Source organism: Electrophorus electricus, chromosome 1 (assembly GCF_013358815.1).
Source record: "Electrophorus electricus isolate fEleEle1 chromosome 1, fEleEle1.pri, whole genome shotgun sequence".
NCBI classification, from domain to species: domain Eukaryota; kingdom Metazoa; phylum Chordata; class Actinopteri; order Gymnotiformes; family Gymnotidae; genus Electrophorus; species Electrophorus electricus.
In genome coordinates this window covers 5319695-5341844 of record NC_049535.1, presented here as the reverse complement: position 1 = coordinate 5341844, position 22150 = coordinate 5319695, and the positions used below count along the sequence as shown (strand labels likewise).

Sequence of the window (22150 nt, the reverse complement as noted above, 5' to 3'; positions counted from 1 at the left end):
GGGTTTAGTGTGGAGGAGGCATCAGAGAGCAGGACCTGCTGGGTGAGACCAGCTGGAGGAACAGGAGCCCAGGCCATACTTCATCTGCGCAGCTTCTGTAGGTAGCAGAGCTTTCATGGCTCAAATGCAGTTATTCTTTGCAGCCCACACCCCCAACCCCCTGTAACAACAACACCCCCCCCCCTCCACCTCTCTCACCTTTATAGATCTCTTCTGCCCAAATTATATCTTAAATTGTGACATCCAGTCCTCTACATTCATCTCCTTCATTCATTTTCCAATCACTGAAAACCAGAGATTGAAGGATCAGAGAAAAAAAGCATTTGGTAATTGCCATAATGGTACATATATCCTATAAATTGGTCAATAAAAACACGTTCAGAAATCATGTTTTTGCCCTAACTTGCCCTAATTAACAAGCTGTGAAATCAGCCTTTAAAAAGGCACTTTTGAAACAGTACAGAACATAATCTGCTTGGACTGGGTATATTAATACCACACTGGAGCAGAAGATACCATTTAAAGAACTTTCATTCTTGATTTGAGTAAAGTAATTAACATAAACTTGTTCCTACCAAAAGGATACAGATTTAAATTATATAGTTCTGTTTTGCTTGGAGGAATCTTTTCTCTTCTGTTATAGCTCACTCTGCACTGAATATGCATTGTGCATTCCTCCTACTGTTATGAGTTGTATATTAATATGGCAGAACAGAGACTTTGCATCAGTTGCACCATCTAGATCATTTTACTGAGGCTTCCTAATGCAATTACTCAAGTCTTCTGAAGGGTATAATAATCTGTCCCTTTAACTTTTTACAACACTCACGATTCCAAACAATTGCCGTTTATTTGTTTTACATCAAATAGTTGCCTGTATTTTTTTTTAATAATCTTATGATATATTTACACTGGTCTTTGGTATTAACCAACAATAAGGAGGGAGATGGGGTGGGACTGTAGGAGATACAGTGAGAGAGAGACAGAGATAGAGGGAGAGAGCAAGGGAAAGAGACTACTATGTTACTACTGAGGCATCTTAAAAATAGGAAACCTTGCTCTTAATAAACCATCAGTGGAGATTAGCCTGTGCTGCACATCAAAATAGGTTTTTTTCTTCCTTGGGGCATGATTACAATCCTTTTAGGCCCCTCAGTCCTGTTTTTAAATTTAAAACAGGTATCTGCGGCTATGAATAATAGACAGCTGTATGACTCAGCCTTTGCGCATCAAGAGGCGGAGGAACACAAGAGCAGTGGGTGTCGTGATGTGACTGGGGCAAGGCCACTTTTTAAAGTTAGCTTCAACTGAGCTAAAGAAAGCTCCCAGCAGACTTACACCTCAGCCTTTGAACCAAGGCTTGCCAATTAAGCTTCTGTTTTGTGCCTTCTTTCACAATGGCTATCTGACAAATTCTTTTACATTTTATTTTATGGTAAACAGGAGATGTTCAGTCTGTCATTCAGTGTGGGCAGCTTAAGTTTGGGCTGACTCACCACAGTCAGGTAGTTTTAATGAATCGGCTCTGAAGGAGTTTGTAGGCTGATTTGAAATGGTGTTGGCTAAAGCTTGAATTCTTTGCCTGTTCGAGTTCGAATTGCGAACATATGCTTTTTGCTTTTCTGGTATTTGGAAGGGGTTTACCTGTCTGAATGGCAGTTCTGAATAGTTACGCTGAAAGGCTAAGATCAAATGGAGCTTTTCAGATGAATTACTCATTTATGATGAAAATGATTTCCAGGACCAGAGCATATCCTTACTTGAACTGCTGTTGGCATGCTTACCTACTGCATCAACTCACATTACATGACAATACCCTGCTATCCACTGGCATTGTCAGGTTCCCTCGTGAAGTCTGTTACACCTTTGCAAATTCAGGCTTCTCATTTACCGGAGGTTCCCTGATCATGTTATGTATAAATTAACATATCACACACTTATCGTAAAACTTTTCACTTGCCATAGTTTGCATCATGTCTTTACAGTGCATTGAAAATCTGCAAAACAGGCAGCAACCTCTATACAGACGTTCTTTGTGAGCATGAATGATGAAGTGGTAGTCAATGAATGAAATTGAGGAGACAGTACCAGTGGTGTAAATGGCAGTGTGCAGTGGAATAACATCAGGCCAACATGAAGTACACAGTGCAGTCTCCCCTGAGTGTAATGTGGCAAGAATAGTTGTTTTTCCCTATTTGGCATGCACTTGCAGGGCTAGTCATTGTCCTTAGTAGGGATCAAAGGCACTCTTAGGTTTCACTCTATTCTAAGACCTTATTAGTATGCATGGGTGAATAAACAGTTATTAAGCCCTATTAGAGATAACCATATCTAACATCTATTTGTTTGCCTAATAACTGTTAAATAATGCACATCGTGATGAAGACATGAGAACTTATTTATTAAGCTTGCATATAATCTGATGCGATTAGGTTTTGCTTAGACATTTTCTTTAAGGGGGGGATTTCTCTTTCACTGAAGGGTCTTTTTCATCTTGGTTTGTCATTACATATTATGTCCTTAGCTTTGCATTTTTGTCATATGTGTTAGTAAAAGGGCAGTTTAATGTGGTAAAGCCTTGCAGGCCTGCTTTTGTGATGGATGCTCAGGTGAAATTTATCGCACAGCAGTTTTATTTACCATTACAGACCTACACTGTTTGAAAATAATCTGGCAAATCCCTATTGAGAGATTTGTACAATGCTTTTTTGCACACAGAAATGCTTCCAGCTGATCACAATAAACAAATCCAACCACATGCACTTATATCACAGGGATATGCGAATTACTAAAAACATTTCCAGGGTTTTTATAGATTATCTGATATAACTTTTACGTTTCAGCAAACCATAACAATTTCACATCCAACATCAAATCAATATGCGATAAGATCCAGTAACATCCAGTGGCACAGTCTGCTTGTGTTATGTGATTCCTATAATTAGCCCTGAATCAGAAGACATTTCTGACCTCCCCCTTTGAATCTGTGGGTAAAGGGTAGCATGGAAGCCTCGCCTCTTCTGACCCCCGAATCAGCACAAGTGAATAGCCGCCTCCATACGCAGAGCCGATGGGCCTGTCATCAAAATGCCACCACCTCACATGACAGAGAACTCCTATTCTGAAGGAATACCACTGATCAGTAATAAGGCAATGATTGCAATCCTGAGCCATATTTTTGTGATTTCTATTCCAGCTGCATATTAAAGCTGTTTTCTTGAATATTTTTAACTATTATTCATTAAGTTAATTGTTCAATTTGTATTAGAAAAAAAATATCATGGTTAATTTAAATTTGATCCTTGGCAAGATAAATAGCAAAATGACTGAGAATCCTTGTGCAACTCACTGCAAACTCTTAACTCTCCTGAACTATTAAACTCCCAGAATCTATATAGCCCACAGCTGGGAGTCCTGAACCAATGGAAACAGGTTGTTATCATTTAAACTTACAGACCCAATTATCATACCATTCCTACTCTGTTAGTTTTTACATTTCAGTATTCAATGGTCCCCCACAAACTTGATGCCTCTTCTTGTTAGATGCAAAATGAATTCATTTCCTAATTCATTAACTTCCACTCACCAAATATTTTATTTCTTTCTTTATTTTCTTGCTGGCATTTTTCTTCACACTGGTGACCTTTTTAAAGAGCAACTCCTTAAATATGCAGGTGGTTTGCACAAATTAACTAAAGAGGAGACAAGACCAGAGATTTAATGCTCTGGATTCATAGGTTTGTCATTATCTTAATGCTTCGAGTGAAGCACAAGCCTCTGACGTAGAGAGAATTCTGGAGTTCATACCCGTCACCTACAATGGCAGACACCCCTCCTTCTGTAGTGAAATGTCCCTAGAGATTGTCTGATTAAGGTGCTGTTGTTGTTTTTTTTTCCCTCCCTAGCTGAAGCTTCTGCCTCGATACTCAATAATAAGACGCTACTAAATGACTTTCACCGTGTATTCACTCCTTTTTTTCCCTAATGTACTGGCCTTTATCTGTGAAAGGTGCTTATTCGACGAGCCTAAAACACCATATTGACTGGATGGGGGGGGGGGGGGCTGAGCAGGTTCACTATGTGGGTGTATGAAGATGACAAGATGATGTGGAGAACTGACTTCCTGAAGGTTCCAGTGTTAGAAATAGCTCCATTTTACATGCAGCTTGGTGATTTGGCCATATGTGAAAAATGAGGATGTGTAATATTTTGTGTGTTTAAGTCTGTGACACTCTAATGGCACTCCAAAGTGGCATTAATGGGTTGATCTAATCTCTGGATAAACAATCAAATAATTGAACATGGCTAACCAGTAAAAAAATTATGAAAATATTCCATTGTGCTTGAATGATGCTGATCCAACAGAGAGCAAAATTGATCACATGAAGGAATTTGTGTTCTAAGGATTAATAATATCCATTCCCAAGTCAGCAGCAAATAGCAGAATGACTGAATACAAAAATATACAACCCAGACTTTCTGACAAGTAAAAAACTGTGCTTCTCTCTGTGTGTGTGTGTGTGTGTGTGTGTGTGTGTGTGTTGTGTGGGTGTGTGTCTGTGGGTGAGAATAAGTGGGAGGAGGGGTGACAACACCAGAGACCGCGTCGAGCCAGCAAAGCTCCTCCTACTGCATCAAAGCATCAGAGGGCCTGTTGCCATGGCAACATGGCCCTGGTACTGAGCTGTGCTTGTTATAAAACTCATAATAGTTCCTAACGACCCTGAAAATGAGTTGGTCATGTAGTCAAAATAGATTCTTGATAGGCGTCCTCCCCAGTCCTTCCCTTGGTGTTTTTGGTACTACATAGAACAGCTTCCAATATGAATTATCTCTAAAATACACTTGAGTGTAAGTCTGCATGGTATGAACTGCCTTTTGACTTTTAGACAGCATCGTATGTTCTGCAACCTTGTTGCATCAGCACAGAATTTGCTGAACTGAGTTGCGGCTTGTAGGAAGGAAGGTCACATTTTAATTTGCTTCTTATAAGCACAGGTCTCTATTGGGTAACATATCAAAGTACATATGTGTAAATGTACTCTATTTACCAGAATTAATTGCATTTGCATGTGGCAAGCCGGTCCGACCGTTAGACTGGAGTTTAGACTACAGGCTCTTGCGTTGTCTTTTTCAGCAAGATCAGTACCAGGATTCTGGAATCTTCTCTCTCAGTGCACTACTAACATAGAAAACATAAAATGGCTATTATGACACTGAATTACAATGCAGTCAGTAAGTAATTGCACAGTGATGCTTTTATGCGCAATAGATCTGAAATTAGTACAAAATGGTATTTTTATTTCAGAGACATTTAGCTGTAGATTGGGTGGACCATATAGTAATCAAAGCCCTTTTACACATGCTGCCCTTATTTTACGACTGTGACTCCTACATGGTCCACCCGATATAGATACCAAATACCCTCCATTTTCATCTTAAGCACAAACTCTCACCCGGTGTCATGTGCATCCATCTTTCTTTGAATCTCATAGATTAGTTCTAATGATATTTAGCTCTATTAGTTCTATAGTTCTATTATTCTATTAGTTCTAATAATGAGTTCTAATAATTAGTTCTAATTCTAATTAGCTCTAACCCCTACACAAAGCATGACCCTGGTTTTGCTGGTTGAAAGCCATTTATGAGTCCCAAACCAGCTCTCTGTCTGTGTTTTATAACCCCGGGTCTTTCATCGCTCCTTGAATTTGTCGACAGCGATGCGCTCGAGTTCTCCTACTCGCCGAGTTGGCGGAGCAGCCTCGTCCCTCGCAGCTGCTCTCTTTCTCTCAGTGCCTGTTGGCAGCGATGGAGGCTCTCCCTGATTTCCTGTTGCATAAAGCCTGCCTGCCTCACATTAACTCCTTAACTCCCAGCACTTTCACTAAGCTGCTTCCACATGGACTTCAAAAAGATTGCAAAACAGTTTGAATGCCATTCGATAGCGTTATGTCCGTGCAATAATAACCCAGGGACACAATCCACATTAAAATAAAAGTTTATATAATAAATAAATGTGTCAATCTTTATTTATTTGACACATTCTGCAGATGTATAGCCACAGACTGTAGCCCAGTTATTGCCATTCAAAATTTGTGTTAGCCATTGACCAGTTCTGTGCCAGTGGTCAGTTTCTCACCACAGGACAGCTGTCGCCTGGATGTTTTCAGATGGCATGCCACGCTCAACACAGCATTGACATTGACACCTGTAAAAGCTCCAGCAACACTGCTGTGCCTGATACATTTATGTGAGCAGCTGCCACCACCATCAGTGCTGGGTAGTCCACTGTATAATACCTGTTCAGCATCTGACCACTGGATAGACGGATTGTGCACGGAAGCACTCCTAAACAGTCCAATGCCTTTGAAACATAACTAGCTGTACCTAGCCAGTGAGTGTAGGTGCAAAGTAGCTGTCTCTGATAAAGCAAGTGCTTTGGGCATAATTATGAATTTGTTACACCTGAGAGATTTACGTGTGCATTGTGGATGTGTTATGAAGTGCTGCATGAGGAAGCTTAATTATTTATTTTGTGTTGTCTTGCAGAAATCTGTCCAAGAACCCACTTACCACACTGTCCTGGCAGCTCTTCAAGAATCTTCAACTTATTGAACTGTAAGTTCCCTAAGACACTGACTGACTTGTTCTATGTTGTATTAGTTTTTTCTGTTTATCGATATATGATTACATATTCAACGAATTAATGTCAAACTAGGGATAGACCATTTTAGGAAAAGCAATGCTTTGCTCATTCCATAGTAATTAATACAAGCAGTGTGGGGGATTGGCTGTGATTAACACCTTTCAGTTCACAGTCACCATGATTCCCTTGGAAAGTCCTGTGATTTGACAGGCTGTGTGACCCTGAGATTCAACATAACGTTTGTGGCTTGTTCGGCAGGACTATTGGAGATCAAAGCTCTCAGCAGATTTCCTGCCACAAATAGCTGCCATTTCTTAGCATTTGACGCACGGCACTGTGTATAATTAGATATGTTTGATTGAAATGAAATCTCTGCTAACTAGCTTTGGAGGCCAATACTGAGGTTTTGATCAATCTCGCGATTAATCACGGAGTCCCCATGCCGACAGAGGTGATGCTTCCGTCTTTTAATAATCTCTTATCCCTTCATCATCCATGTGAGAGTCATTGTCACGTCTAGACTGACTCAATTTTAACGCTGTTTGTTAATGAAGAATATTTTCAGCACTGTAATTTCACAGGTAATTTGTTGGCGGTACAAGCACCACTACCAGTATTGCTCTAATATAAATCTGGGTTTGTGTCAGGGCAGCATACTGCTTGAGATTGAACACTTTGGTACACGGCCGCAAGCATCGGAGTCTTTTGTGCTGGATAATTAAGACATGGCATTGAAATGTATTGGTTTTGTCTGCTGGGCGCACGACCTCATTTTCCTGTTTGTCATGAATATTTGAGCGGTCTGTGTGTACCTAAAGCGACGAGCTTGTTCATTGATCACTGCTGTGGAGGCGCTGCTGTCATTCTGCCACACTGGAATTAGTAAAACTGTGCTGCTCCCAATGCATCTGACACATCCAAAGCTCAAGTGTGTGTCACTCTGAGATTTCATTGTGACTGTTAAAAGACTTTGTAGAGTAATGGTAGGCTTGTTTTGTGGGTCCAGCACAGGTAAATGGTCTTGGGTCTGCATGGAGTACAGCTGTTCAAAATCAGCAATATTACCGCGGGTTTCCAGTACCTTTCAGAAACAAGCCCCGGGACATTTGTGTGGAAAATATGTGCCATGCTCGATTTTCCATTTCCATGTTGAAAGTTAGCAGTTCCTTTTCTTCCCCTGCCCAAAATGAAACTGTTGCTAGTCATGGAGAATTAGGCTTACTTACCAGGTGGGTGTTGCAGTATGTTTGTAATTATTTCGGCGAAGCTCAGCTTGAGAAGCACTGATAAAGTGCCCACCTGCTCCGCCAGACCCATCTGAGCCCAGCACAGGCCACTTTATCTCTCGCGGCAGAAGAAACCCTTCTGCCACGCAGCACTCTGGGGCTATGTGCGCGTTAGCATTCAAAGGATTTGATGGTGTTACATAATGGCTTAAACTGTCACCAGACTGTCACCAGAACACTCAAACTCACTCTAATTAGTCCAACAACGGAAATCCTCCACAAAAAAAGGGGGGGGGGGGGAGATTATGTATATTTTTAAAAAGTACATTATATGGACCTTACATACAGCACTATATTACTGTACAAAGGTAATAGGGGACTAGATTCCTATATGAACATATTTGTCATTGTACAGAACCTTGGTATTACTGTCATTCTAGTAGTCGAATCTACAAGCTTGAAGTGTGAACCTTTGCTATATAAATGATTCCTCAGGGGTGCTGTTCCTATATATGGACACATTACTAGATGCGATCAAAAGAACAAACCCCCACCCGAAATGCCATTTACAGCAGATATTCTCTTTTTGGATTGTTGGATTTATCTTATTATCTATGCAGGAACCTTGTATTTGCTGAATGCTGTGTATATAGGCCCATTGTACCCAGCCTGTTCTCAAAGTCTGCCTCGGTGCTTTAGTGGCAGAGAAGCTCTATAAGCTATTCCATTGTTTCTATTCACGTTCGGTTCTGTGGTACGGATTTGTATGATTGCCCCCTTACCTAAATGTGATCTGTCAAGCAAGGCTTGGTAGTACACAAAGGGTTTTGTGTCTGATATTTCGAGCAGATTTATGTTACACATTCCTGACACACTTCCTCTCACTGCAGCATGGCAGAGTGTGCTACAGGCCTTTTGTGGGTGTTCCAGATTGGAACATGGCATCACTAGCCTCTTACAAAAATCTCACCCACTAAATTATTCACATTAAAAATTTTTTTCACAGACCCTGCACCACCACTCTGAAGCAAATTCATTTGACACTATCCATTGATCCTTACTGCCCTGTGGCACATATATAAAACTGGTACATTAAGTATAGCCACTCATACGTACATATGTAGGAGTATCTATTAAAAATCTTTTGTTAAATGCATTGATGCTTGATACCGCTGGCTTCCCCCTCATTTTTCTGAGCCATGTCTTCCCAATCCCACATACAGTCCTTGCAGTATAGGGGATCCAAGCCTGCATTAAACCTAAGACTGTTGTTTGTCAGGTCGTCATCTAAGTTCCAGGGAGCAAGTGGCAAAACCAAAATATGGGCCGTCATAATTCCTCACTTTGATGATGTGTGTAGGCCAGGACCTTTAAGTCATTCCTTATTTTGATAACCTTCACTCAACTGGCCTGGAGGTTGCAAGACAAAATAATGCAGGAAAACCTACTTCACAAAAGCTGTCTCTTTAGACAGTGGTGTTAAGGCAAATCACTGAAATGTTCAAGACTCCCAAAGACTGCATGAGCTGGTTCGAAATCACACATTAAATCTACTGTGGTTTCTTTCCCAAGCAGATTACAGGTTACTGGAACAAAATATTATACTGAGATGAAAGGCAGTATATAATCATACACAGTGCAGCTCTTCATGGTCTTAGGAGCTCTTCATTTGGATTTCAGCTGTGAATGTAGCTGTAAGTGTTTTTAAGGCAGCATCGCCATTTCAGGTGCTAATCATCACTGGGTCAGTAGTTGTTCGGTCTGAAATAATTGTTTATTTGTTCAATTTACTGCTAAGAAAGTAACTCATTTTTATCCAATAGAAAGTGGACCAAAGCATGGACCATGGCATATTGTTTATTATCAAGCAACTTAGTACATTTACTGGATAATTTACTTGCAAGACAATTATGAAATTGTTTTTTATGTTAGGGCCCTGTTATCTGTAATAAAATTATATAATATGGTGCTAAATTAATGATAGAACACTGCACTGTTTTTTCCCCCTTCAAACGTTTTCTCTGCCTGCTTCTACCATTTGTTTTGCCAATTTTGGGAACAGTCTGAACAAATGTTTTTGTTCTCTGTCAGTGCACATGGCATCTGCATAAAACCAGCAGGCTTGGGAGAGAGTTGAGGAACATTGGTGTAATTTCAGAAAAACTAAAACTTATTAGAGTGCAGGTTCTTGTTCCTTTTCTAGGTAATTCACTTTTTTATGTTAACATCGCGTACCAGTCCAAGATGGGGGAGTCACGTGCACAGGGCTCGACTACGGGCCTTCAAGATAAAAAGCAAACAGGTACACAGTCAAGCAACAAGGGATTAATGAGGCACTGTGAAATCCCATGCCAAATCCCCACGTCCCACATGGAGGTTTAAATTGAGGGAGTCACGATTCACTCAGAGATGACAGACTCTCACGGCTTCCACCATTTAAACAGGAAATGAGGTTATGTGTGTCAGGATGTAGAATTATAAGAATGCGATGAATATCAAGCATCCTTTACATTCTGTTATATAACAGTGGACCTGATTGCCCTAATATGATTTTGAATTATATCGTATTTGCATCGTGTGGTTGTGTGCAGGAGGCTGGAAGGCATCGTATTCGACTGCGGCTGCGCGATTCGCTGGATACAGCTCTGGCAGCAGAGAGGGGAAGCAGGCTTGCACACCCAGCAGCTCTACTGCAAGAAAGACGCCTACAAGATCCGCCTGCGGGCCATGAGCATTGCAGACTGCGGTACGAACCTTTACAAACACACAGCCGAGCTGAAGGACATTTAGTGCAGTGGCTCTTTTGAATGCATATTGATGCCAGTGCAGACATGAAATGTGCAGTGGAGACATGCTGTATTGCTTAGCTGTAAGTAAGGGAATGGATTTGTCAAAAGATTAATTTTGGCATGTGAGCAGGTATGAAGATATGAAACTCTCCTACAGTGCACCATTTGACATCAGGTGTCTTACCATCTAAGACCAGATATTTTATGTTTGTTCTTCCTCTTTCTCCTTTTCTATCTGCTCTTTGAGCTCCTATTTTAGAGGCCAGTGTGTATTTTGTGCCTCTTTTCTGTCTATTCCAGACCTGCCAGGTATCAAGGTAACGCACAGTAACCTGACAGTAATGGAGGGAGACAACATCACAGTTAGCTGCAACGGCTCAGGTTCTCCATTGCCTGATGTGGACTGGACTGTGAATGGACTTCACTCCATCAACACACACCAAGTGAATCCTAGCTGCTTGTTCATGTGTGCTTATGCAAATTAATTTCTTTACCCATTTGAATGATCAAATGGCTTTTTTTGTGTCATCTCCCGATAGTCGAATGTCTATTGGCCAAATATTCACTCCATCAACCTTACTCTTGTCAACGTGAGTCGAGATGACAATGGCTTCGTACTGACCTGCATCTCAGAGAACATGGTGGGAATGACCAATATGTCTCTACAGCTGGCAGTGCAATGTAAGTTCATTTTCACATTTGTTGTTTTTGTCACATGTAACATTTTAATGCACAAAGAAAACACACCGATTTTTATTCAGATTCATATTTTATTCATACTGTCTTATTTAATATATTGTGTAAAATGTGCAAGTGGTTGGAAGTTTATGTTGTAAACCCCCAAGAGATAATATCTGATACATTTGCACTTACTGCTATGGTTTTTCTAAGCTCTTCTGGTTGTTTCTAAAGCAGCTCTTTTTAAAGTTCATGAAAATGCCAAAATAATTTACTTTCATATAAAAACAATTTACCTTCAGAAGGAAAAAACATCACACCCAGTATGAATTGATTTCCAATACTTGCACAAAATACATAGATATCACAAAAACACATCTTATAGAAACTGGTATAAAATGGTTTCAGTAGTGTTAAACTCTCTAGAAGTTAATTCCACATTAGTGATCTTACCATACACTGCACCAATAAAGCCTTGTCCCAAATAAACTATTGCTTAGAATTCAGGCGCACTGTCTCTAGTAAACACCAGGGCAAAGATGTTTTGAGTAGAGAAATTTTGAGTGGTGACCCATGTCACTGATTTACCAAGGAGATGGCTGAATTGCCAAGAATAAGACGTGCTTTCCTTGCACACATCAGCTCTCCACTAAAGACAGCTTTGAAGTGGCTGGCTCCCCTTTGGGGATGGCCAAGTGTGCATGGAAGTCGAATGCTGTGACAGACAGCTGCATAATTACATGCATTAGGGGGCTATTGAGTCATCTGTGCCAGTGCCCTACCAGGGGCAGTGAGAAGACTCTGCAGGAAAAGCTTGATCGAATGACCTCGATCTGGGATCCGGTCTTCAAAGCTTGTGGGGGCCAGTGTTGACTATGATGCTATGTCTTCCGCCAGAGCCAAAATCCGTGTTATTGTCTTTTCTTTTTTTTTTTAAAGAAGAAAAAAGAACAAAAACAAACCAAAAAAGTCCATGAAGAACTGCCCAGTCTTGCACCGCAGCAGTGAAATTCACACCTAACCATCTGACTCATAACAGGGTGAAATTTGCTGTTTGTCATAACTCCTGTCAGCGTGCTATTGCTGGCATGGTGAATGGCAGATTCTACCAGTCTGATTCTCTTTACTGTTGTGTAGTGAAACTGGACCAGAATCAGATGCGTTTGAGTGAGGATGACTGGAAATGACCCTGTGCTGTAGCAAATGCTGCCACATTTTAAGCTCTATTCAACCTAGTAGTCCGATTCTATCAGGTAGTGAGATCTTGGCTCACAGTCAGATCACTGTGCGTCGTTGCTTTACCAAATCCTTTCACAATGCTAATGAATGAGTCAGTGTTTCAAATGGTTCTCTGTATCCTAACGGAAACAGCATAAACCTTCTGATTTCTTTTTCCAGTTTAGGCTAGGCTACACACAAAAAAATGCCACACACATGAAAAGAAGTGTTTTTAAGATATTTGCATAAGTACCTTTGACATTGTCAAACTGGATTTAATTGTCTATGTTTGTTTTCCCATGCAGTTCTATTTTTGATGTGAAATTTTTGTTAAAGCAGTAGGACATTTTGTTTCACTGCAAATTACTTAACTCCAACTGAGAAATGAATTGGCTCTCTCAAATGGTTTGATTCGGGACACACATGCAAAATTTCATTGTACCAATGCAAAAATGAAATGTGCCAGGACATACTAAATATGGAAAAACCACATCATTCCCTGCAAGAAGTGCAGTGTGTTGACAAATTTAAGACAGAACAAGGTGCCAAATGAACAGATAAGCCAATTAACAAGAAGACACCCTGAAGCTTTTATGTAAGTGTAATCAGGATCACTCAGTGAGCTCTGAAGGTGAAAACAAAGACACTGGTTCGAATCTAATTACAGCAACAGACCTTCCCTTCTGTACTAACTTAGCTGGTTTCCAGTAACAAAAGAATATGTGTGGCTATTTCCTAGAGGCCAGAGCCCAGGATGAGAGACTGTTGAGTTGCCGGGCCAGCTGCCGAAAATCTTCCAGCCCGTGGATCAGCCTGATGCCTGGGAAACACTGCGTTCGTTAAATAGCTGATGAATTGAGGCCCGCGGGTAGAGGAAGGCATTGCGTTTTGTCGCCACGCTGATGAACGATGTAGACATTAAAAAGAAATGACAGCGCCAAAAAGAGGCGCGTTCGGCACATTTCATTTTGACAAGGAAATGCACAGGATGCTGTCGTTATCCTCATAAGGGAAGGATCGGGACAACGATGGATATTTGCGCTCGAAAAGTGCCATTCTCGGGGACTGCCAGGTTCTGCAGCTTTGATCCCCAAAGGTATCGGTGTGACTCAGCTAATTAGGAGCTCCCCAGAGGAAGCAGATTTGCTCTTGTACTACTGAGCTCGAATGTGTCTACAGGAGCTAAGGGAAGAACGAGAAATTCTCTTTCTCTTTGAGATGGGATTAGCTGTAAAAAAAAACAAAAAAAAAAAGTCAAACGATCCAGCAGCCATTGCAGATTGGAAGAGGTAAACAGACCTCTCTCTCCCTCCCACTCTCTCCCCCTTTCTCTCTCTCTCTCTCTCTCTCTCTCTCTCTCTGTTTGGGAGCTACAGCAGGACTCTGTAAATAACAGAGTCCTGCATAGGGAATACAGGGTGAGAGAAGGCCGCTGTTGAATGCTGATTCCAAAACACACATCATCTGTTTGACTGGGCGTCGTGCCGCCCAGGCGCGCTGGGAGGGACGCATCCATCATCAGCCCTCATCAGTCAAGCAGGCCCACATCACATGTGGGAGAGAGGGCGACTGACAGTTACGATGCACTCTCATTTGTATGACAAACAAACGTGTGGTATCACGCAGGGAGCTTGCGCACAGCCTTAATCTGAAAAATGGGCAATAACATATAGTCTTTGACAGCAAGATTACAAGATATGCCTTCTGTTCCTACATTTAACAACTGCTTTTCACTGGAGACCCAATTTAGGAAAGTCCACTGGTGCAGATTCTGTTTAAAAAGCTTTTCTCTGGCTAGACTGATAAAAATGCCATGACTTTTAATGAAAGGTGAATTTTTATTACTCTCATGTGGTAGGACAGCCTTTTCTTTTAAAGTCTGTCCATTTCTATGCTGTTTGTCCTTTGGGACTTATCACCTGTCCTCTTCTGGACGAACAAGCATACTTGGCTGAATTCAGGGACTAATTATCAACACATTTGCATATTGAGTTAAAGGGCTAGTCTGGCATTTCTGTACAAAAAAAAAAAAAACCTTGTAGAAAATCTGTCCGTAATTTGATTATCTTATGCAAAATAATTTGAAATGAATATGACTATGCTGGACATCTAGTTGCAAAATTAACTTCTCATCTTAAGGCATTCACATTCCCATATTTCAAGAAATATGAAAGATTTTGCTTGGAGTAAAATGAAAAGGAAGATGCGAGGGTGCATGTGAAAAGTAATGACCAGGTTGTACAATCATAAGCAAAAAGCATGTTTGTTTGGCAAACAGGATCAGGCAGAGACAAAGTGGGGCAAGGATAGGTCACCATGCACAAATGGGTACACTAGGCTTAGACATAGTAGGACAAATAAGGGTCAACACAAGCAAAGTCTATAAGGTGTCATCACTAACAAGAACAGTGCAGTCTGCACTGTGGAGTAGCCATAGCTATTTATTTATTTATTTACGGAGGGATGTTTTTTTTTAAATTGGTTGGGGTCAGTTACCCAACTGTGCTTTGGCACACAGATTTCACTGCACTGCCCCATACATTCAAGGTGGCCCACAGCTTGACCCTGCCTTCGCTTTCTCTCTGGCCAGTTCCCCCGGTGATCCTAAAGCTGGAGGAGCCCGAGCGCCGGCACCACACGTGCATCGAATTCACAGTGCGGGGCTTCCCGCAGCCCGTGTTGCGCTGGATCCACAAAGGTGGCGATATCCAGAACCCATACGTCCGCACAGAGATGGAGCCCTACCAGGACTACCTAGAGGGCTGCCTCACTTTCGAGAACCCCACGCACTATGACAACGGCAACTACACGCTGGTGGCCACCAACTCCCTTGGGTCCGTCACAAAAACCGTCCTCGGACATTTCCTGGAGGCCCCGCCATTTTTGGATGAGGAGGGTAGGAGGCTTTTTAAAAATATGTTTATTTATTTGGTGGCGGTGATGTTTCAGAAATGAATTCTGTTGAGTTGAGATGATATTTTGGGCAATATGTTTTTGTCAGTGACTGACTTTAGATATTTGGTGACTGTTTTTTTTAAGTTTTTGTGAAAATTGATTAGCTATTTGTTGCAGTCCACAGGTAGGTAGACACCCTTAGTTTAACAATCTCTTTGTCCTCTTCTCTTTGTGTGGTAAAAGGAATTCTGGAGTATGGTGAGTGTTTTCTTTTACACTAAACTGCCTCACCTCACTAAACTGAGACAAATACGATGAATATTATCAGACCTCCATGCATCACATGAACTAAAGTGTAAAATATGCTTTCGTTCTAAGAGCAGGACATATTAAGTTCTAAAATGTAGTGAAGAACATAAGATTGGTCCAAGCTTATATCAAGTGACAAAAATGTTGTAGCATTTTGTCATGAATGTGAAATGTGAAATGAAAGTGAGTTAATCCAGTGAAAAAGAAGCATTATTATCTGGGTGGTCCAAAAAAGCACAAGAGCATCTCCTTTTCCCTGAAGTTGGAGGATTTAAACTTGCCCTTTAAGGTCATGGTCAATCAGTGGTCAATAAGCTCACTTATGGTCCTAGACAATGCTAGTTTTAAGCCACAGTAAAGCTGTTCTTAAGAACGCCTTGACATTAGTGCCACAGAAAATATAATGGAGCCCATCTGGTGGCGTCCTGAGAGAGCTGGAGGATCTAAGTCTAATTGTTATTGAGCCCAGAGGAGGGTGGCCTGTGCTTTCTGGCAATAGCTGCAGTGATATGACTTTAGCCCCCAGTGGCCATTCCATCGTGGGCCAATTAATAGGCTGGAAATTACTCATAGAACTCGAGTGCCAAATCATTGAACCACTTATCTTGAGATAGGAACAAGGCTTTTTTTTGTCTGGCAGTTCTACTGTATTATATTCCTTTCACTAGCCACCAGTAAGTTCAGTTACCAGTGCCAGTTACCAGTTACCAGTCTTTTCATCATATTTGAACCATATTCTGGGGTATGTAATATAGATTCCTAAAATTTAATTTGATGTTTAATTTCTAAACTCTGCATTCCTTTCTTGACATTGTTTAAGATCCTGTCTCTTATTTATAATAGAACCCACACCTGGTAATGATGGAAACAGACCAGAGGAGGATTCTTTTGGGGTGAGATCTCCATTCCATTTGAGTGTGCGTTTTGTTGCATGCAGTTGCAGTGCGGTCTTTTGGAGTGTTGTTTTTCTATGTTGTTCATTTTGCACTCTGAGCCTTTCTTTTGTTTGGCTTGGTATTGATGTCATTCTGATCAGAACTTTTTCTTTTGCCTCTCACCCTACAGATGTCCATAGCTGTGGGACTGGCTGGTTTTGGCTGCGTGTTTCTCATCGTTATGTTTGTGCTAGTCAACAAGTATGGCAGACGCAACAAATTTGGAATGAAAGGTAAGAGGGACCTTGTTTACGTCATTTGCGTTACACAAGGTCAACTCCCGGTTGTCCCTTGAAACTGACGGCATTGTGTTTCTGTAATATTTTATCAGTACATTTACAGTCGCAAAGCTTGCATAGTGATACGAGTAGGCAGCGGTAATTCACTGGTGCTGTCGCAGGAGGATCAAAACAGCAGCAACATCTGTGCTATGTGCATTGACTTAGTAATCGTAACACGTGGAGTTTAGAGTTATTCTTTAGCTCCCAGAGCATGGAAATGCCTAGAGGACATTTTTAGAGGACATAAAGGATACACCCAGCATTTGGCTTATGGAAGAAAAATGGTCAGAAATGGAGATTGGAGTTTTTTTTTCTCCTTCCTTTGTAGTGTTTTGCTATGTTCACTGGGTTTTGGAAGATGATAAATGTGGATCCTACTTTGTGATAACTGGAGTGTGTTTAGACCAGTGTTGCACAGTATATTGTTTATAAACAATATATTTTGCAGTATGCAAATTAACTATCTAGCAATGCTTTTTTCATGTTTGCCAATGTTCCGAATGAGTGTTCTTTGGATTTTTCAGTGAATCATAGCATTCACATGACGCAACAGATGTAAACACATTTTTAGCCAAAATGATGCATGCCAGTCTTTAAACATGCCACATTGAGGGTTTCCCAGCATGCTCATGTTGTATTGCAAGGCATATTACGTTTGTAATTTGTGGCAATATAATCGCAAGACAGTATTTCATCCATATCGGGCAGCCCTAGCTTAGACTGAGCATGGCACATGGTTGAGTCAGGCAGTGTTTGCTTTCTCTGGGTTGGTGTGAGCAGGAGCAGAATGCGTCTCCAGGCCTGAACCCCGGGGGAAGCCATTGGCAGAGCTGCCTGTGTGCCCAGCTTCCCTCGGTTTACCTTAGAACTTGTGGTAATATTGTGGTTTAGCACAAAGGTGGAGGCATTGTTTGCAGAACAGCCTCTTGGTCCCAAGGCTTAAGAGAGAGCTGGACACACAGGCAAGGGATGGTGAGAACAATTTGAGTTTGAAGTGTGTATGAAGGGACAGGTTCTATCTGGTGTAAAACAGGGCTGGAGTGTATTTACCACCATCTCCAAATGTTCGACACATAGAAAACTGTGTAGTGTGTCATTACAGTTTCACCTTTATTTCCCCTCACAAGAAACAAGCAAGGTGACAGTTGCTTGACTTTTCACAGCTCATGTCAGCTACTTTCTTTATCTATAAAGATTATATGAAATTGTATCCATGTCCCTCCCTTTATTTTGCTGTACCTCCCGGTACCTTTGTTTTACTTATTTTGATGTATTCCTCTGAAGAATGGAGAAAATAAGATCTTTCTATTTTTTAGTGGACTGTTTCATTATACTGTACATGATGGCTGGGTTGAGGAGCTTGAGAGGTGATTAAAGAACTGATATTTTGACTGTGACGGCAGCACTCTTTTAGCGTTCCCATGCCCCGGTAATAGGCCTCTCCGCCTGATTTCCTCTCCAGATCAGCTGGAGCTTGTCAGCAGCCATACAGCTGAGGCATATTGGATTTGTATTTCACTTTTTTTAGTAGTTGGAGTTTGATCACAGCTTATTCCAGGGCATCCAAGAAAATCAGAGTGTATACACAGTGAGTTTTTTTTTTTGTTTTTTTTTTTTTGTTCCAACTCATGTGTTGCGATTAAACCACCGCAGGACCGCGTGCGGCACTACGATTGATTAGCTGCCATTCAGACCTGGCTGCCGTTTAGCGTCCACGCTTGATAATCCTCATGCGTAGAGTGCCTGGGGTTTTCTTTCCTTCGCTTATAATAGCAGGTTTTGGGTGAGAGCCACAGGCAGCAGGGACGGCTGGGTGAAAGGAGGGCAGACAATCAGCTTCTGATCAATAAATGTCCACCTACTCAGATCAGCCTTAGGAGCCAAGGAAGTGAGAAGTTTTCACACCATTCAGTGTGATGACAGTTATTTAATATTGCCCCTGTTGTTTAAGTTAAAATGTGCTTAATCACTGCAAATCACTGTTTCTTTGGATTACAATCTATGTCCATTGGTTTTGATATTTTACACGAAATGACTTTTTAAAAATAATTTTCATGAAGATGAGTGCATTTCTGATGTTTGCCTTTTATATTGTTGCTTCCTCAACGAATATTCATGATCCAGGAGTATTGCTGAACAACTTGTTGACAATATCCAGAGAACGCACAAAGTAGAAAAACAAACTCAAGTAGGACACAGCCTAATTAACTTAATGCACAACCCCTTTAGAACATTACACCGATTTTCTCTCAAATGGGACAGTTTGGTAGAGTGGTTTCCATATAATTCATTCTTCTCTTATCAGGATAGGATAGTAATTTTTTCTTCAAAGAACCCCAGGCTGTATTTTTTTATAAGCCTGGTGTCGTGCCATTGTTTTGATTGTATTAGAATTTGATTCTTTTGCCCTGCCTCTACTCTTCAATTGAATTTCATTGCTTGATCAGTGCATGACTTTGTAAAAGCGGTCACAAAGAGACATTTGGCATTACTATATATCTAGTAGAACTGCTACCAGATTCTCAAACCTTGAATAATAACTTTAATATCTCAAGGAACAGAGCTTTTTGCTAATAATACCAGCAGCAGAAATGATCTAGTGATGACTCATGACCTGCACATCATGAACGGTGACTTTTGTTGTTGTTGTTACTCTGCGTAGATGCTGCCCTTTCAAGTCTACGTTAGTGAACAACACCTTGAGGTTGGCTGTCCTGACCTGATACAATCATTATTTTATGACAAGTCTGTTTTTTTGTTTGTTTGTTTGTTTGTTTTTATTTTGGGGCTGCAGCAATGCAGGCTGTGTCTCACAGTGACAGTAACTTGGAGTGGAGGAGTAAAATCTGGGAACTAGATTTGTTGACAGCTCACGCTAGCTCATCCATTCCCTGGCAAAATCTTTTAATATGAGCTGTGCCCCAAAGATTTTCAGAGTATTCCACCAAACTTCCTTCACCCTCTCCATTATTGTTTATTATTTGACCGTCTGTGTATCAGCCTGTAATCTTTGCTGTCATATGGGGTTAATCTAGTCCCCACCGTATAACAGCAATAAGCCAAGAGCTGTTTTGCACACACCAGTTAACCAGAGCCTTTCATGGCTGACTGACTGGTTTAGCATCAGCCACTGAAGCAGTGCACATAACATTGCACAGACTCGCCGGCTGCTCGTGGAGACCAGTGATGGTGTCCTTTTGCAACTTAATGAAACATGTAGTTTTTTCAACAGAGAACAGGCACAAGACAATGAAAAATAACAGACAGCAGTACACATAAATAAACATTTTTGTGTTTATCCTGTTTGTGTCAGCAAGTGAAGTGGAAAACTGCTGGAAGTCTGAAGGCTAGCCCTGTCTGTTTTTCAGTCTCAAAAAGATAAGTGCTTCACTTTGCTCTCGGTGAATAGAAGACAGGCCCTGTTGTGCTGACATTTGCATTTGCACCACACTGGCTAAATGAGACTGCCCCGTTTTGCTTATAAGAAGTAAGAGTAGAGCCAGGTGAGATAGGAGAGCATCTCTCAAATGCCTTCTCAAGATACAGGATCAAATGTAAACCAAACAAAGCAAAACATCACAAAACAATGTTTGTGTGGATAGGGCCCCCTGCTTGATATGCATTTAATTAACATGGGCAATTTAAAATCTGAAACTAGGATGGAAAATTTCCATTTCTTTCCACGTTTTTTTTTTTCCATCTCGAAGTTGCATTCGTTTTTTCTACAGACCACAAGTTAATACATGTAGTCCAGCTTTTAATGGTTTTCATATGTGTTCAGTTCAGAATTTGCATATGCTGGAATTCTGCCTCACAATAAAATCAAACTTGAACAAGTTCCCAGGGGTCAAATAAACTCTATTTGCCTTTACCTTTGCCTTTCTGAATAAAGGAGACTGCAGTCATTTCTGCACAGAGTGGGTTAGTAGTCCTTGTGCAGAAAATCCAGGCCTCTTCACTAACATAGGCAGTGTGTCTTAATGATGCCTCTGCCTGTCTGTACTGATCATCTGAAGGATGTCGTGCTTCTGGGGCTCATTACAAGGGAACAGGGCAACACTGAGGTGCACTGTGCAACGGTGTCAAGACCATCCTCTTGCTATTAAAAATGTGTGTGAAATGGTGATGGAGGTGTGTGTCACACAGCGATGAGGGGTCATTATTGGCCGCTCAAAGGAAGCTCGCTAAATCAATTTAATGACTGTAAAGCAGGCCGATCTCTACTGCCACAACACCATTAAATGTGATTTAAAATGGCATAATCTTCACATGCTTTGATAACGATGGGGGAGATGATATGTAGATACCTTAACACCACCTTTCAGAGATTTACACTACTCAGACAGACACTGAGAATGAGTTTGTCAGGAAATTAATTTTTCACACTTTTCTCAAGACAGAAAAAAACCTCCCTTGACCCTTGCTTAGATCTCAGTAAATGCTACATTACATACAGTTAATTGGTCATTTTGGCATTCGCCATGCTTAAGCTTCACAGCACAAGCACATTTGATTAATTTTTGTGTGTGTGTTGGTTTGGCAACTAGTCGAAGTAGAGCGGAAACACGAGCAAAAATGTCAGCAGATTTTTTTTTTTTTACCAGCTAGTACCCGACTGTCAGAAGCTGACCAGTAGCACCAACACAATGACCATTTGATCATTGATTTTCTCTTAGATGTCTGTTAGAGTCACACTATCACAATATCACGCCTTCTTGTAAAAGTGTAAACCGCATCAAAAAAAAAAAAAAAAAAAAAGATCAGCTATCTGCGTGTACACAGTCATGCCACCCCCACCTGTGCAATACACTTTTAAAAAGTTGGGTGGAGAAGGGGGTGGTGTTGCATGCGCTAGCTTTAGCGGAACTGTCATCTATAATAGGTCATTTCTGTGATGGTTATGGCGTATTGTCATGGTTGTCACAGGAGATCTGTGTGCGGCACCATGGGTGCTAGAGCAAGTGGGAAATTCTTTTATTTCCATACTACACCCGGACTCTCTTGCTCACTCCATGCCACCATTCATAGTCTGGCCACTTGATTTAATGGAGCCCCTCAGGTCTTGTTCGTCTGTGCTTTAACACAGTCAAGGGAAATCAGAGAGGTGCATTCGGAGAGGACTGAAAAAAAATATATTGCCAAGTTAGTTTCACATAATTAGACAAGCCCTTAC

At 41.1% G+C, this 22150-nt stretch overlaps 1 protein-coding gene across 1 annotated transcript in view; it reads left to right on the top strand.

The window, feature by feature from the left end:
• Positions 1–22150, top strand: part of ntrk3b (neurotrophic tyrosine kinase, receptor, type 3b) — a 78218-nt gene that overhangs the window by 28460 nt on the left and 27608 nt on the right. The window contains exons 4-11 of the mRNA XM_027004547.2: positions 6550–6618; positions 10464–10618; positions 10962–11104; positions 11201–11342; positions 15148–15453; positions 15696–15710; positions 16605–16654; positions 16827–16929. Coding sequence (XP_026860348.1) covers positions 6550–6618; positions 10464–10618; positions 10962–11104; positions 11201–11342; positions 15148–15453; positions 15696–15710; positions 16605–16654; positions 16827–16929 — 983 coding nt within the window. The remainder of the gene's footprint in view (positions 1–6549; positions 6619–10463; positions 10619–10961; positions 11105–11200; positions 11343–15147; positions 15454–15695; positions 15711–16604; positions 16655–16826; positions 16930–22150) is intronic.